This window comes from Lissotriton vulgaris, chromosome 2_1 (genome assembly GCF_964263255.1).
Source record: "Lissotriton vulgaris chromosome 2_1, aLisVul1.2, whole genome shotgun sequence".
NCBI lineage: Eukaryota > Metazoa > Chordata > Amphibia > Caudata > Salamandridae > Lissotriton > Lissotriton vulgaris.
Window position 1 is genome coordinate 168352922 of NC_141687.1, and position 18079 is coordinate 168371000.

Genomic DNA, 18079 nt, shown 5'->3' on the forward strand with positions numbered 1-18079 from the left:
GAAGGGAGAGGGTTCTACCCTTGAACCAATTGTGGTCTGTAAGCCACCACTGCTGGTTTCTCGCAGTGTCCTCTGAAATCTGAACCAGGTTGGTGAGAATTCCTCGATGCTCTGCCTACTGGAACTTCAGGTCCCTCTGCAGAGCCAGCATGTGCCACCATGCATGGGTCACAAGCAGGATGCAGGAGGCCATGAGGCCCACCAGCCTCAGACTCATTCTCGCCGAAATCCAGAATAGAGGCCGAAACACCGGTAACATAGCCTGAATATCCTGGACTCACCGTTTAGAAGGATAGGCCCGAAACTGCACCGTGTCAAGAACCACTCCAATTAAAGAGGGCGTCTGAGAGGGGGTCAGGTGTGACTTCAGCACGTTGATAGTGAACCCCAGCAAGTGCAAGAGACACGCCGTAGTCTGGAGGTGGGAAACAACCATTTGGGAAAGCCCGCCTTCAACAACCAGTCGTCCAGATATGGGAAGCCTGGAACCCCAGATCTCCGCAGATGGGCTGCGACCTCCACCATCAACTTTGTGAACACCTGAGGGGCGCTGGTGAGGCCGAAGGGGAGTACTGCAAATTGAAAGTGCTTGTGGCCCACTCTAAACCGCAGGTAGCGTCGGTGAGCAGGCAAGACGGGTGTTGGATCTGCTTTTATGATTACTACCCCTCCCCCCCCCCCCCCACCCCCCCCCAACTTTGCCTGCTGCTATGCTGTTTCTGAGCAGTCCGACTCAGATCCTGCTAACCAGGACCACAGTCTATGTGCTTTCTCCCCTAAATTGGTACGGTTAGTACTTAGGCACATCTCAGAGTGGACACTGGTGTACCTTTATCAGTCCCTTGTATATGGTACTGAGGTACCCAGGGCATAGGTACACCAGGGGTTCCTGATGGGCTGAAGCATGCATTATGCCACCCATAGGTGACCACTCTAACTACAGGCCTGCCATTGCAGCCTGTGTAAACTGGTGCCAGCACCACTTACGAAAGACATAGGTTTCCCTATTTATAAGGGCACTGCACTTACAACCTATTAGTCATCCCTAAAGCAGGCCTTTCAATCCTGAAGGCCTGGTGCTCGGTTCGAAGTGTGAGGTTGCCCCTGCATGAGCAGGACACCCCTACAACCTTCGGAGTCCATTATCCCGGGCTGTAAGTGCATCAGCTATTCCGACACAGAGTGGCCATGTGTCATTACGCAATGACCATCTCTAAACTGGCAGTAATTAACCCTGTTATGTTTGGTATCAAACATGTTGGAATCATACTCCCACACCGCAAACGGTGTGGGAGTATGCTCCTCACTGTAAAGCTCCTCTGGGAATCCCTCAGAGCTCCCAGTACCAGTCTTCTAGACCCGGACAGCACAACATGGCTGTTGCCGACCAGAGACAAGATTTTGTCCTCCTGCTGCTGAGCCAAGCTCGAGCAGGGGAAGGAAGAACAATAGGTATCCTGTCACAGGGAGGTGTGACCACCTCCAAGACAGGGTTTAGTGTATTGGGTAAAGTGGGAGCGCTTGCCAGCGCCACTCAGTCTGCTTGAAGGGCACATTTGGTTACCTCATTGCATAGTCCAGTTCAAACCAGTTCAGGAAGCCATTGGCCTCTGCTCTGGCGCAAAACTGGACAAAGGACATGGGAGTATCCACCCCATTGTCCGATCCCTCCCCTGGGAGGGAACCCTGAATCGTCTGATCCCTTTCCCTAGGGTACTTAAGGGCTTACCTGAGGTTGGGTCCCTAGATTCATCGTGGGACAAGATTCAAGACACCACTTCTTCGACCGTCTGAGTACTATGCACTTCACTCTGGGTATCAAAGCTGCAACTGTGAAGACTCCTGCTGCTCCTGATCTCATTGCCCTGCTAGTCTGCTGCATCATCAGTGCCTGAGTTTCATACAGGAACCTTCCAAGGCCTGGGGGAATCCAAGACACCTGAAGGAATCTCTTCCCTGCGTCTGCAGGCACCGCAACTAAGCTAACTGGTTGCCTGATCCTGGGTTCCCGCGGACTCCGAAAGGCTCAGCAACACCGGTGGTGGTTTTTCACATCCCTCAAGGTCTGCCCTGTCCTCTCACCAAGTTTGAGGACAGTATCCTTTATCGGAGCTGAAGGATGCAAACCACTGTGTACCATGTCCACTTGCTGTTGGAAAGGCTTGTTGGTGTCCTTCATCCAAAATCTTCAGGCTACAAGTAGCCCCAACCTCAAGCATCTCCTATTACCAATATCTGTGTCCTCACCACATCACTTGCATAGTGGGCCTGCATCTTTGGTGAGCTGCTAGAGGTCCACTTGCGACTCCAGTGCCTCTGGCCTGTGGGTCCTCCTGAGGGTCTCCTTTGATTTCTGTGCCTTCGGCAAATGGGTCCTCTTAAGGGTCTCCTTTGATTTCTGCAGGTTTCCCTTATTGCTCGAGACCGGCCCGGACTCTCATGCTTGTGAGTCACCTGGATCTTGCTGGTCCAGACACTGTACCTTTTTCACTTTCCCCGTTGGTTGCAGTTGCAAAGTTTTGTTGTCGCTTCCGGACCACGACCCCTCAACTCTCTACATCCGACATGGGACAGCTTGTTGCCCAACTTATGATCTTCCACAGAGTCGTCTGGTCCGCACAGCTGCAATTTCATGGTCACCGTCAACTCTCCTGCAACACTCTCCTTCGGTGGGCATTCATCTTCCGGGCCTCCTGTCACTTCCAAGTGACAGACTCTGTCCCCTCTGCTTGCAGGTACTTCTCATCCTGAATCCACCTTTGGGTTCCACAGGACACTTTAACCTTCTCCAATAGCAGCATCTTCCTTAAATCCTCCATTGAGTTAGACAGCAGTTTCCGACACCACTTAACACCTATGCACCAGGCTTCCCTGGTGTGGGTATCCTTGTTCCTAGGGTATTCACGGGTGGGGTGGCTCTCCAACCTTATGTCTTTCACAGGGTTTCTTCAGGGTCCACTGGGTAGGGTCCTTCTTTAAAACTGCTACCGTGACTTACCCATTGACTTGTATTGAGTCTGCAGGCGTGTTGCCACTCTGCACACGACCTCCGCGGGGTTCCTGGTTACTTATCTTGGGTGGTTCCTTGGCACCCCGGCACTTCTACGTCTTCCGGGTATAGTCTTGACTTGAGTCAATACCACTATTTTAGTTTATGGTTTAGTCTTCCCCTGGTGACCACTGTGTATTTGTGCTACTTACCTTACTGTGTGCATTGTGTATATCTCAGTCTAGGGGATATCATTGTCTGTTAGTGTTTTATAATAAATACATATTTTTTATGAATAAACTGTGTTTCTTTTTCACTTAATCTATACCATCAAGATTATGCTCTGGTAAAACAAGCTGCTTTACACTCTTTCTGGGCTAAGCTTGAAGGCTGTTCTCCAAAGCTACCACAGAGCGCTTTCTAAGGCTGTCTAAGACCACTAAAATCACCCTAAGGGTCACCTGGATTGCTGCAGGGTGCCCACTTACATAAGTGTGCACCATATATTATAACAAACCCCCGCAAACCCCAGATATCCCCCTGCAGGCAGATGCAGTCAAAATGCAGGCGGGTTGCACAGAGAAACACAGAAGCTTTGATGCAGCTGCTCCATATTTCACTGAACGCACTGTCCCTTGACCCCCGAGCAGCGAGAGTTCTTTGCTGCCAGCACATTCTTCATAATAAGGAGCACTTTCCTGGTTTGCGCCCAGAAAAAGTGTGCTGTGTCGCAAAGTACGCCCTTTTTAGGTCGAGCCTAGACAGCGCATGTGCGGTCGCAAGACCTATAGTAAACCGAATATGGAGGGTAATTTGCCTTGCTGCTTGCCATCGGTTAAGTGTAGCATTGCTCTTCTTATGTGGTATATTGTTGGCTTAAGATCCGATACGTCTATTCTGTTTTAGCAGGAAGCAGCACCGACCAACTACAGTTTAGTTACGCTGCTGGCTTTTAGCTTTTTATTTAGGGACTACTTGTTTTCTTTGCTGCTCACATTTCCAGATCTGCCAGCTTCCTTCACTCACCAATGTTGCAGCTGCTGGCCATGGCGTGCTGTGCTAACTCAGCCCACCATACTCCCAGCGCCGGCTCCGGCATCCTGGGTGCCACTAAACGACCATCTGACACTCATTCACGTAATCTTTCCGTAACTACAACTGACTGTCGGGAATGCAACTGGTGTTCATTTAAAGCACTGCTACGTTCGAGTGACGTAATAGAAAACCAAATAAAAAAAAAACATTGAGCAATACTGTTTTTGGGGGGGGGGGAGTGTGGGGGGCAGCAAAGTCAATTTATTAATGTGCTGGTTATTTACGAGAGGCACTTTGGTGGGTGCGTGTGTGGCGGCGCGCCTTTTATCAGCACGGCGACTGCGTCCCAGCCTCCACGCTTCATGTTTCATGAAGCTCAGCGGACGCTGTGTTGCTAAAACAATGCATGACGCTGCTGCTTCAACTGCCCTGTAAATATTTTTTTTAATCTAAATATGACCACCAATATGTTTTGCTTCTCCTCTCACAGCCCTCTCTCCCTCCCACCAAAGCCAATTTCCCGACCCCCTCCTTTTTAGAGTGCTTTGTTAGCACGTCTTTATAAAGTCAGGTGCTGGCTGTCTGTGCAGCTCATATTTCACTCTGCCTCTCTCCTCCCTGTCATTCCTGCGATTTTTTCTGTTTTTCCTCCTTATTCTTCACTTTATTCTCTTGTCCGTCTCTAGTTCATTGCCTCCACGCTCTCTCCATTTATATGCCCTCTCCCTCTCCACCTGCCTGTGTTTCCTTATGTGTCTCCTCGACATCTGAAGCCCCTTTCTTTCATTAATATATTATCGTATCCTCTTCACGTTGTCAGGGAAGTAACACAGGCTCCTGCTTTAATCTCTCAATGCGGGCCCCTGTCGAAGCAGGGTCGCAGACCAGTCTTCCCCTGGGGTATTCGCGCAACGGAAGGACATGGTGGGTGGTGGGAGGTCAAGGGGTAGGGTTAGGGGCGGGCATGTGGTGCACTTAAAAGGTGCTGGGAGGGAGGTTCCGGCTTCTTTCTTAGCACCTTGCACCACCGAAATAGGGGGGAAATAGGGTGAGTTTTTGTCATCCACCCGCCCACCCTACTGTTATAAGGGCAAAAGGGGGGTGAGAGTTATGTGTGCCAGTTTAGGACAGGTTATTCGACTCTAGGTTAGCAGATCTTTGGCGGGGTGGTGAGTCACAGACTGGCAGAGCCACCCCTCAAGGGGAGGGGTGGGGGGGTTGAGGGGGAAGTGGGGGCGCACTCATGTGAAGGAGGGGGGAGCGCAGGATGCAAGGTGCAGACTATGAAAGGCAAGAAAGGATGCATAAGAGGGTTGTGAAGGTGAAAAGGGATGTAAGGGACCTTTAAAGCAGGAATGGGAGGAGTGGAGGAACGGATGGAGAATGCTGTTTGAGAGGGAGGGGTTATTGTGGATTAAGGTTATAAGATTTGGTCGTTTGTGTTTAATACAAGTTGGGAGTTTGTGATTACCATGTCCTACTACACTTCAAACCAGTATGGAGTGTAGTTATTGCGCGAACGGCACAGTACAAAGTGCTGGAAGAGAAGTTTACAAATGCAGTGGCTTTCAGAATACTGCAAATGGTGAGGGCTGATGAAAAAGACTAGCTTTCAAAAATGCTTTCTTTTTGATGTTGCAATCGGATAGTACACAACATCGGAAATAAAGCATTTTTGAAAGCTGCTCTTTTTCAACAGTCCTCTCCATTTGAGGCATTCTGAAGCCACTGCATTAGTAAACTTCTCTTCCAGCACTCGTGGAGTGGAAACGTCATCACCGAGAGTTTTTAAACGCCTATTTTAGCTTTGGATTTACTGTCTGTGTTGGAGATGGCGGGAAAAGAAAGGCAGTGAGTCACTTTCATGCACTTTGGCGCAGTCACTAACTAGGTCACAACAGTCAGGTGACGGGATAAGCGAGGTACGGAATTCCATTTCAAAGCGTCATATCTAGAGATTCTTTTTTATGTCCCTGAACTGTGGCATTCCAGTCTACCAATCCAAAACAATTGCAAATATATTTAGTTGCAGCAGGACTTTCCGGTATCTGGGCGTGCCACTGACAGGAGAGCTCCCTTTGTCCTTGCATAGAAGTGAATGCCTACCGAAGATAGGTTACCCAAGAACTACTGTTGCAGAGAAATGGGTAGTGACCTACAGGAGTGTGTTTTAAATGTCCTGAAATAACATAGAAATATAAAAGGAGAATAAAGCGATCTGTTAACCCAGGGGATTGACTCCTCACACCTGTTGGTACTGAAAACTAACTTCGAGAATTTAGCTTACATATCTTTAATAACACCTTCAGCATAAATGTGAGACCTATAGCATTGTATGCTTGTTATAATACAGGCTTTGATCAGGCAACATTTGAAAGAGAACTACTTAATACGATGAACTGCATTAAGTATTGGAATTGTTCAACATGTCTGCATTCCATTTCAATAAGTCACTTTTAGAAGAACTGCAACATACTCAAGATGAAAATTACTTACAAAGTCATCCTCATAGTCCACCTCGGGCTCTGATGGAGGTGCACAGCAGTGTCGAACTTCTAGCCTCAGCTGTAGCTCCCTCACCTGTCTGCGCAGCAGCTCTACTTCCTGTTTGTAACCAGCCTCAATCTGTCTCAGTCTCTGCTGCACCACATCTGCTGGGAAAGGAAGGCCATCATCATCCAGATGTGGAGGAGGCACTGGAGATGGACAGGCCAGTGCAATAAGCTTGCTCGTCTGCAGCTGCTTAGAGTGCCCAGATGTCCAATACTTACAGCTCTTCAAATGAGTTCCTGAACAAGGAGGACTAGATGGAACATAGTATGAGGTCTTCGCACCATCTCTGTGGAACCAATGTCCCCCAACACAGGAGCCAGCCAGGCGAAGAGGTTTGCTATTCAGCCTCTTGTTGCAGCAGCCATGCATGAGGAGTCTCCTGTGTCCTGCCTCTCCATTTGGAATGGACTTCATCATGCCTTGCAAGCTCTCCCAGTTGGATCCCAAAAGTGAAAACTCGCTCATCTGACTCTGCGAACTCTGGCGATGATAAACACGGGGGAAGTCAAATGGTAATTTTGTAGTCTGGCTGCTTTCCACACATATGACATCCTTACTGGCTCCTCCATTGCCAAATATTGGTTTACCGCATGGCCCAGACGTAGGATCTATGTCACTTGATGAACTGCATTTAGGGCTTTCCCCTGCCACTGCTGTCCTACTCTCTTTTAGTATGCAGCTGCTTGATTGCATTTTAGCAATAAAAGTGCCATTGTGCCATTTCAATCCAAGACTCCCACTTGCATTCAAATCCTTAGCCTCATCAGTTTCAAAATTATTTTGGCAAACACCATTAGCCTCTTCTACTTCATTCATTACAACTTCTTTGAGAAGCCCAGTTTCCCCAGTACTGACTCCAACATGTCCCTTTATGACAAGTTTCTTTGAGACCATGGTCTCTTCTGCATCATCAATCCTCCCTCCTCCCTTCATTCCTCTGGTCTCTTTTGCATCATCATCTTCAAATTTGTGTTCAATAGTAGCGTCTGGGCATTGGTGAGGCTCACTGCTGCTACAGTCTTGCAGATGTTCAGCACCATCCAAACTCTGAATATTTCTGTCATCTTCAGTATTCCCACATACAGCCAAATTCTTAGAGTTGCCACAGTCAGATAGATTTTCATCACCACTACGCACTGGAATAGTCCCAGAGTCAAAGGGTTTTGGCAGATTCTCTGCATTTCCAACTTTTTGTAGACTGTCAGCATCACCAAGTCCTTGCAGACTTGCAGCATCACTACACCTTTGAGGATTCTTGACCACATCATTTATTTGAATGGTATCAACATTACCAACTCCTTCTCGCGTGTCATCACTAGGTCCTTTTAGCTCTCGAGTATGATCAACTTCCAGAAAATTATCAGTAGCAGAACCAGGTGGAGATGTTGAATTCATACTACTTGTGTTATCAAAATCATATTCCATATTTGCACAGAGACTTCCAGCTTTGATGCCAACTGATTTTATAAATTGACATTTTATTCCGACAACTTCTGGGGGCTCTGGATACAGCGGCTGCAGTTGCGAGGAGGCTTCAGATTCATTTCCATTGACAATGCAGTTCCTAGACTCAAGGTCAATCCTGACCTCCTGACAGTGGTTGTTGAGGTTTGGATCACTGGAGGTACGTGTCAGGGGGGCACCACCATCGCAAGCAGAGATCAAGTCGTCCATTGAGCGGGTTTTTGTTAGTCTAAAGAAATAAAAAAAAACATACATCATGGCTAGCAGGTTCCTATGCTGATCATTCATCCCCAGAATGGCAATGCACCTGCATTTCATAACAGTATTCTATGGGTGTCTATCAAGGGTAACGGAATGTTGGATGCCCTGTGAAGCAGTTAGACGCACTATTAGGCTGGGCACTTACACAACAAATAACAACCCTTCAATACATGGACATCACTTATCCAGCATTCATTCTGCTCTACCGTGGATGTCAGTGCCCATCTCTAACAGCGCCCTCAATAAGCATGCCTGTAAGACAATGGAATTACTCAAATGGAACCTAATGCCCACAGTGTTCAGGGTACACGCAGTTTTTGTGTAGAGCCATCTGTTTCTTTTACCTGTCTAGAGATCGAGCACCGAAGTCCTGACTTTGGGAAACAGGAGGTAGGAAAAGTTCCATACTGTCTTTTGAAAGGGAACAAGGAGAGGATGTTGGCATGTACACAGCTGTCCATAGCTGCAAAGCCCGTACGTGACACACAGGGTGTAGAACCTATTGGGCCAAAAAACAAATGTTAATCAAACAATGCCTAAAACAAATGCCAGATTTGAGACTCAAATGTAGGCTGTAACATGTTACATATATTTTTGGCAATGATCCTAGTTAAGCAAGAATTTAGATTGAGTATAGAAATATTCACATTTTCTACTAAATGTTGCACTTAAAATTGTAATGATTGAATGTTTAACCCTCTAATAGAAGCTACTAGAAAATCGCACTCAGTAGAAAAACGAGATCAGTAGTATAGCAGCATGTTCTGCACATGCATATTCATCATGGTTGCCCAGAAAACACAAATGGTCACCTATGTTTTGTTTTTTTCTAACATGAGGTCAGTCTAATGAAAAGGGTTCTGGATAACAACTCTCATTATTTTGAGTTGGCTACAAGTAGGCGGCCATTGTAAACATTTTCACCATACCATTCCAAGCCAAAACCATTAGTTTGCAGAATTATTGTCATATGTGCATCTTTATTAAGGGCAGTGCTATAAATATAAGGTGACAGAGGAAAGTACTAAAACCATTAGAATATTCTCAATGGGTCGCACGCCTTGAAAGACCAATTAAAATGGATATGATGCCATTTGAACCGCTGAACATAGTGACTAGAAGCACACACAAATATCTAAACTCTAGCATGTTGTAGCCAATTTATTTACATTTGCCTTCATAGATATGAAGGTTTTCACAGTTAACTAAGCTAAAAATGTTTTTCTTGCAATTCTTCTGCTGAGATTTGTTTTGCAGCTTTTTTAACTGAGGGACTTTCTGTGGTGGTGAGATTTGAGAGAATGAAGAAAACACTGAAAATGTATGCCATTGAAGTGTGCATAGTGGCTAAGGCGCCATCACAGCAGCTCATTGCCAATGCGCCATCACAGTAGCTCTCACACCTCAACATAACCTAGCTCATCAGTTCATCTTATTTTTCAGACAATGTTTTAAGAGAACAGCTGGATGTGTGTAAAGAAGCTGCACATTAGATCACAAGAAGAAAGTTGTATATCTCAATTAATTAGTGGTTTCCCTTATTTGCTATTATGAGAATACATTTTCAATTACTTAACTTCCACAACTGTGTCAGATTATGGGTCAGTGTCATACTAGGCTTATTGAATGTGTCAGCGGTAAACAAAAACGGCTCTTCCGTAATGTAAATTAGAATACCTCCTCTGATTGGCAGTGGTTGCAACTCACACTTTACTGCGCTGACCAACTAGATTCATGTAGATGGCGCAATTACGTAGTGAAATACGTTCTTCTTACCTACACATGTTGTCTAGCTTGACATCCAGTAACGTAGCGCACTGCAACACATGCTATTAATTTAGTACTCACCAAACAGCAGTAAAGACCACTCCATGGTATTAAGAGAGTAAAGCAGATTATATCAGTCAGTATGACAAGAGAAAGAGATAAAGTTGTGGATGTATTCTGAGTAATAGCTTATAGTGGAAACAAATTCATGGGTTAAGCATGCATAGCCATTCAAATTTGCGAATAAATCGTTAAGGCGGAGTGGCAATCAGGAAGACTGCTGCCTGTGAAAGAAAGTTCATGTCACACTAGTTTACGAGGCTTATGATAAGGTGGGATAGAACATTATTGACCCGTGTCATGGAACTTATTTTACCAGGGTTAGCAGTGACGGCTTGGGAGAAGTTGTAATAGGCCGTCACATGGCTTTTGATAATCTTGCTATAAGATGAAAGATTTTTCCCAAGTAGGCACAGATGGATGCAGATGTGTACTGGAATTTCGGATTATATTTGGTGCCTTGTAAAGGAATAATACTGCACATGGAGAACATTTTCTCCAGAATGCATTTGGGGCTAGCACCGATGGTTGGAGATGACTAATTTGTAGAGATTAGCTATTGAGAACAACCAAAAGGACCGAGGAGTTTGTGCATTCGGATACAAATGGACTATTCCCAATTTGAAGCACGAGAAAACTTTTTCAATAGGGAGTTAACCTTATTTTTCCCACCAAAGGGAAACCAATGACTATTCTGGTCGTCTGTTTTAATTCAAAATCTTATAAGCAGCGCAAAGAAAGTAAGTGATTTCTTAAGTCATATCGCAAGATCATACAAAACAATCCAATGACTTACATGTACTAAAATTCTTTATTGATGGTTTCTGTATCACGTATGTAATATATGATAGTCAATAGGCACACCAAGTAAACAGCACCAATCACTGTATTGCTATCTTCTTCCGCTTTAAGCCTGGAACCTTTAGCCATGTAGCAGTGTCAATGAGGTCCCTGGACATCAGTATTTGTTATTCTGCCTCCTAGCAAAAATTGGCATAGGCTAATATTACTCTTGAGCATAAGTAAGGTAGTGTGGCAATCAAAATCCGAGACAACAGTTAAACAAGAATGCACTGGAATTAACTTGACCACTAGATTTGAATATTTTCTACTAGTAGCTGGAGATAAATACCCACAGTACCAAGATAATTTGAAATCCAGTGCATATCTGGAATAGCCAAGTTTGGTTACTTGTGAGGAGGAATGTGGATTGGCTAGCCCAACTGACCCACAAACACAAACCGCTTTGTGTACCAGGAACAAGAACGTGTGGGATTTCAGAGCTGGGCAAATATGATAATATTTCACTAGCAGCAGATAGTTTTAGATGATCTGCAGTGAGCACACTATGCGCAAACCAAGAGGAATAAGTTACTTCCCTTCTGTAACGCCTTTTCTGGTAGACTAATCGCAGATTCCTTACAATAGAACATGCCCCAGGAGTCAGACTGGATAAGGAAAATGAAAATAAGTTACTTACCTGTAGCTACAATTCTCCAGTATTGGATCGTTCATAGATTCACATGCTTGAATCAGTCCCAGTCGTCTAAGTGGAAGTCCCACTGTACCGTATCAAAGGCCATAATGGCAACGTAAAGTTAGATTAATAGACTATCTATGTCCTTTTTGAAAAAGGACCAAATTTAAAATACGACCAATACAATACAATGCAAGACTCACTTCTAATCACTTGTCAGCTGACAACTCGCAGCGGCACGACAGGACGATCGATAGCCTGCTGTAGGCCTTGAATGGATTTCCGATTTCGCCGCAGATGACAAGTGATTAGAAGTGAGTCCTGCATCCACTCCTTATCCAGCCTGACTGCGCAGTGACACGGCAGGAAGTCAGCTTGCCGCCGTCCTCAAATTATTCCATGATTTTGCTGCAGATTACACGTGACTAGAAGGGAGTCCTGCATCCACTTCTTCCCAGCCTGACTTTTTCGCTTGGGGTAGCTACCTTAACCCCAAGCTTCCAGCATCCCTCTCAACGCAATGAGGCCATGATTATACACAACTGAGCCCCCCTGTTCTACCACTCTGGATTCAATCTGGTTTAACTAGGCTGCCACCCCTCCCCTCCCCTTTTGTCCTGATGAAGACCCGCAATGACCATTCAATAGAGCATGCATTAGGTTGAAATATCAACGCTACCATCTGGTCCAGTTCAAGGCTCTGCGCGAGAAATTAAAACTTGAGTCAGCAGCAAAGTCGTTGGCTTCAGTCTGGCCCCCCCTTTCCCTGTACATATCCTAATCACTTTGTACATATTACGCACTTTTACATCACTGAGCACAATAAGTCACTTGATCACTGTTCACCTTGAATCTTCACTGTTGTTGGCAGCGCTTTGTTTAATTAGCTATATATGGGTAACAGATAAATGATGCAATTTATATAAAACAATTGTTTACCCTTTCAACTATCTTTTTGTGTGTTCCTTATGATTTAATTGGTCTTGATCTTACATGTGAGGATTTATATAAGAAATAAGATAATTGATTTACGTGTACAAGAAATGAGCTACGCATACCCAACAGAACCATTGTTCTTCTTGAATATATACCCAGGTTCTGAGGGACATAGGGTCACCCCATTCCTTTCTTGAAACATTCCTGAAGGGTATGCATTTGATGTCTTGCATAGGAAACCATTAAGATGCAAGACGCCATCATTCCTACTAACTGCATGAATACCCAAGCTGGTAATGAGTGGTGGGGCTGGAACTGGGAAAGTAGAGCCTGAATGTTGCAGATTCTGGCTGGATTGGGATAGGTTAAAGCTTTTTGTGTATCAAGAGTGGCTCTCAAGTACGTTTGTGTGTTGCAGATGGGACTTGGACAGATTTACTGTGAATCCAAGATCGTGGAGCAGCTGTACTGTTTTGTGAGTGTGTTGTAGACATTTTGCTTGTGCACTGGCTTTGATGAGCTAGTTGTCTAATATGGGAAGACGTGAATATGTTGTCTTCATAGAGGAGCTGTGACTACTGCCACACATTTGGTAGCAGTGATGACTCCGAATGGAAGCGCTTTGAACTGGTAACGTTGTCCTACTACCATAAACCTGAGATGAGCGGGATGTATTGGTATATGGAAGTGCGCGTCCTTTAAGTGTAAAGTAGACAGGAAGTCTATATATATATATATATATATATATATATATATATATATATATATATATATATATATACGTCCTTTTTGGGTATGAGACAGTATATGAGTATACGCCAGCCCCTTGATACTGTAATGGGACTGGCTCTATAACTTTTTTCTGCAATAGAGAGAGAACTACCTGTTTAAGAGGGTTCACTCGCTCTTGTGACAATTTGTGTGATCTTGGAGGAATGTTTGGGGGATTGGCGGTAAGCTCCAGGCAATAACCAGATTGGATAATTTGTAGAACCCATTTGTCCAAAGTTATTGCGATCCAGACGAGTAGAAATTGAGAAAGACGTCCCCCGGCAGATGTGGAATGATCGGGGTGGTGGAGACAAGTCACTGTTTGTTGGCCGCAGAGGAAGTACATGTTGAGTTACCTTTAGCTCTGCCCTTGTACTTATTGCCTCGAAATCCTCCTCTAAAGTAGCCTCTAGAAGAGGATGACTGATTGTTACCCCTGTAGGAGGCTGAGGTATTGCCCGAGAATATGTTCTTTGAGCCCCCCCCCCCCCCCTGTAAAAGGAGCAGCAAAAGGGGCCCCGGTTGGAAGGTAACTGCAGAGACCCCATGGATTTTGAAACCTTTGTATAATTCTTCATTTTTTCTAAAGAATTATCTACTACAGGTTCTAAGAGGTGTTCCTTATCGAAGGGTAAATTTAAAATGGAAGCTTGGACTTTGTGTTTAAACCCCAAAATTCGGAGCCAGGCGTTTTCTTAAAAGAAAGCTAGTATTAACTGTGCGACCTGTAGTATCAGCCACATCTAAAACACACCTAATGGATGTATTAGAAATTAGCTTTCCTTCCTGAATCAAATAATTTGCTTTATTTTTATGTTCGTCTGGCAGGAATTTGATTGTTTCCAGCTCATCGTAATTAGCCCTATCTTAACGTGCTAAAAGAGCCTGGGTGTTGGTAATATGCCAGTGATTGGCTGCCTGTATGTGAGGCATCTGTGAGTTTGGATTCTTTATCAGGAGGAGGTGGCATCTCCTGTGGTTTGACAATTTGCTCTTCTGCAAGCGTTAGAGACCACTAGGGAGGTTAAGGAAATTTGACCCTTGATGTAGATTGGGTCCGTAGGTGCCGGCTTATATTTCCTGTCTACTCTGGGTGTGACAATCTGTACACGCACAGGGTCCTTAAACATGTTTGAGCATTCTCTTGAGCAAGGCCAGTGTGTGTGTTGCTCTCTGAGAAGAACTTCAGGTCTCAAAGAGAAAATCCTCCTCAAAGGCCTCTTTGTGAAGTTGGAGCCTACATTGTAGTCTGGTGGAGAGGGTTTTGAAGGGTATAGAGCAGGAACATTGTCTGTATTAGGATCTGTATTGTAGTCATTCCATGGATCAGGACTAATGTCCCTTGGTACCTCCCCATCTTGGTTATCTTGGTGGTCAGGTGACTGTGTATCTGGTGACTCTATAGGAGTAATTAACAAATTCGGGTCAAGTGGGGAAGGAGGTTTAAGAGGAGAAGGATTAGTACCAACAATTTTCTTATTAAGTGAAATGTGGTAAACTTCCTCCATCTCTGGCTACCGTTTAATTGGCATTTTTACGTGAAAATGTCCAGTTTTTGGAATAATCACTATTTCTTTCAGTTTCGGGTCCGTACTGGAAGGCAGGATGTCGAAACGAGGCTCCTTGGATGGGAGAGGAGCTGTTTTGTATTTGAGTGCCAGAATTGTCGGTGCTGAAGGTTTCGGCTCTGAGGCTTTCGGATCCGAAGATTTAGGTTTTGGTGTCGAAGGGATGGTCACGTTGATTTGGATTTCTGTGCCAAAGGTTTTGGTTCGGTGCCCGAATGAGGCTGACTCGATCCGGAGTCGCAGGGCTTCGATGCGTGTTTCGGTTTCGAGCCTTTAGGCGGGTGTTTGGAACTTGATCCCTGTGCTGATCTTGGCCCGAAGGCACAGGAGGGCCCGGAGCCTTTTTCTTCTGCATATTTTGGGGCAGTGGAGTATCATTACTCACTGTACCCTGACCCTGCGGAACATCTTCTATGCCGGAGTCATCTTCGGACATGGAAATGTATTCCTCCTCTTCCTCTGGTGCGTCGAAGACTTCATGGTCAGAATCTTATCCGAAGATATCTGGTGCGGAGCCGCTTTGTTGGAGCATCTTGTGATGTTGAGCCCGATGATCACGGAGTGTCTTCTTGGATTAAAAAAATCGGCACGCGTCGCAGTAATGCTCGTTGTGTTCAGGGTATAAACACAAGTTGCAAACTTCGTGCAAGTCAGTGTGCGGAGACTTCATGTGGTACCAGGGCCAGAATATGAATGGAATCCATTCCATCTACTGCGAGCGTACTCAATACGGTTGGGCCCATCGGCCATCCACAAATTTTCCGATCGAAGACTGAGCCGATACGATACACGGACAATGGGAACGTGATCGAGAAGAAACCGCCGAGGGTAGTGGATTGCGCACCAAAGGGGAACTCGAGAAACAGTGTCAAACCAGAGCGCAGCAATTCACCTCCGAACCCGATGGCGGGAAAGATCTAACAATGGAGTCGATGCCCACGCGCATTATCACCAAAAGGAGGAGTCACTTACCTCATGACCAGAAATACTTCTTCGAAGAAAAACAAAATGTAAACATCCGGACCCAACACTAGATGGCAGACTTATGCAAAGTATTTAATCTACAAAGCACATGCTTTCCAACTTAACTTATTTTCTTCTCCAGAATTGGATCTTTCATAGATTCACATGCTTGAATCAGAATACCGTGCAGTGTGTAAACTTTAGGACATGCGGGCTCATTACTCTTGCCGATGGTGGGATTAACATTATGAGCAGAAACCGAATAACAATAATAATAATACTTAAAAAACACATTTTATAATGCATTAAAATAGACACATAATGTGTAAATAGAGACAATATATCAAGTAGTAGTGTATTCAAAATGACAGAGGCTCATCTCATTGAAATAGAAGCCGTAAGCACTGCCTGTAAGCTAAAGTGATAAGTTAAAAAGTATGGACTTTTCCACATTGCAGCACAGCAGATCTTCGCCAAAGAAACGCCTGCGAACAAGGTGGTTGATGTGTAAACTGTTCTTGTAGAGTGGGCCTTCATCTTGGAGGAGAGTGGTTTGCCCGCTTTGAAATGGCAAAATTAAAAGGTTGAGTTGTGAAGTTTTACGCAACTGTTTGGGTCGATGCATGTAGAACTTCAGACATCTTTTTATGTCCAGAGAACGCAGAGACTGCTCTGCTGGGGTAGTCAGATAGGGAAAAAGGTTTGTTAAATGAATTGTTCATTAAGGTTAAACTGTGAGGGCATTTTAGGAATAAATTTGGGTTTAGTCCGAAGAATAACAGTCTTATTAGTGTACCGGAGAAAAAGCTCTTGAGTTGTGAACTGTTAAATATCACTTACACTTCTTGCGGATGTTAGTACAAGAAGAATGGCTAACTTTCATGAAAGGAATTTAAGATCAGACTTTTGAATCTGTTCAAACAGTGATTTGATGAGGTGGGAAAGAACAATGTTAAGACGCCACTCCAGTGGAGGTAGTACCAGAGGGAAAACTCCAAAAACTCCTTTCATAAATTGCTTAGTTATTCTTGTGGAGCGCAATAAATGAGCTTGATATGAATGCCTATATCTAGATATTGCTGCAAGATGTACTTTAACAGATGCATGCACTAGACCTGAATAAGCCAAAGAGGGAAGATAAGGTAATATTAGCTACGGTGGTGCTTCCAGCGGATGTAAATTGTTCTGTTAAACCATAAGCAGAATCTTTTTCACATCAGTTTGTATGATCTACTGGTTGATTCTACCCTTGCTGGAATAGCCCTGCATACCTGGGGAATGTTCACATTATGGAATTCATGGAATTCAGGAGCCATGCATACAATTGGAGAAAACATGGATCCAGGTGCAGAATCTGGCCCTGGTTCATAGTCAGTAATGTTGGTTTGATGCACACAGGAAACTGCTTGGTCTCTAAAAGTAGGTGGAGCTCGGTTAACCAGTACGGTCAGAGCCACCGGGAAGTGATGAGGATCATGTGGCATCTCTCAACCTTCATCTGGCTGAGAACCCTCAGGATCATGGGGATGGGGGAAATGCGTATGCATTTATCCTACACCATCTTATCAAAAAGGCATTCCCCATGATCCTGAGGTGGGTGCCGACTGGCGTAAAAGCGATATCTACAGTTGTTGCTCGTAGTGAAGAGCTCTAACAGTGGTTTGCCCCGAAGAGGGAGAAAAAAAATTCTCCAGTATTGGGGTGTCTTTCATAGATTCACATGCCTGAATCATTCCCCGTCGTCGGAGTGGGAGTCTCACGCTACATAAAAAAGCAATAACATGCCATAATAGCATTGGAAAAACCTGGTAATGACCAACCAGGAAGTAAAGTAGCCCAAGCTACAGGAGAAAAAACTTCCACACTCATGACTAGCCTAGTCATTTTGTAAAGCCCAAACTGCAGCCAATTAGGTGACAGCACCCACCAGAAAGTTCTCCCCAGAGGATCAGGGTCTCAGATTTACCGCACGTCGTGTGAAGGGAGTCTCCCTGAGCTCTGCTTAGTACTTCTCTTTTTTCCTTCAAAACCCTGGATTTTAGGATGTCTTCCTCTAAGAAAGGTTTATTCAGGCCTTGTGACTCTTGTGGTAAGCTCCGGCTTGTCAAGGAAGATCCGCACAAGAAGTGCATTTACTGCCTGTACCCGGACCATCAGGTGAAGGACTGCAAGGTTTGTAGGACCTTCCCTCAGAAGACCCTCGGGGACAGGGAGGGCCGCTTGCTTTTGTGGCTA

General features: G+C 44.9%; 1 protein-coding gene across 1 annotated transcript in view; it reads right to left on the reverse strand.

The window, feature by feature from the left end:
- The window catches only part of MTMR4 (myotubularin related protein 4), a 192846-nt gene that overhangs the window by 120766 nt on the left and 54001 nt on the right, over nucleotides 1–18079 (reverse strand). The window contains exons 5-6 of the mRNA XM_086954029.1: nucleotides 8647–8801; nucleotides 6521–8270 (exon numbers count right to left, since the gene is read on the reverse strand). Of these exons, the coding sequence (XP_086810155.1) occupies nucleotides 6521–8270; nucleotides 8647–8801 (1905 nt within the window). The remainder of the gene's footprint in view (nucleotides 1–6520; nucleotides 8271–8646; nucleotides 8802–18079) is intronic.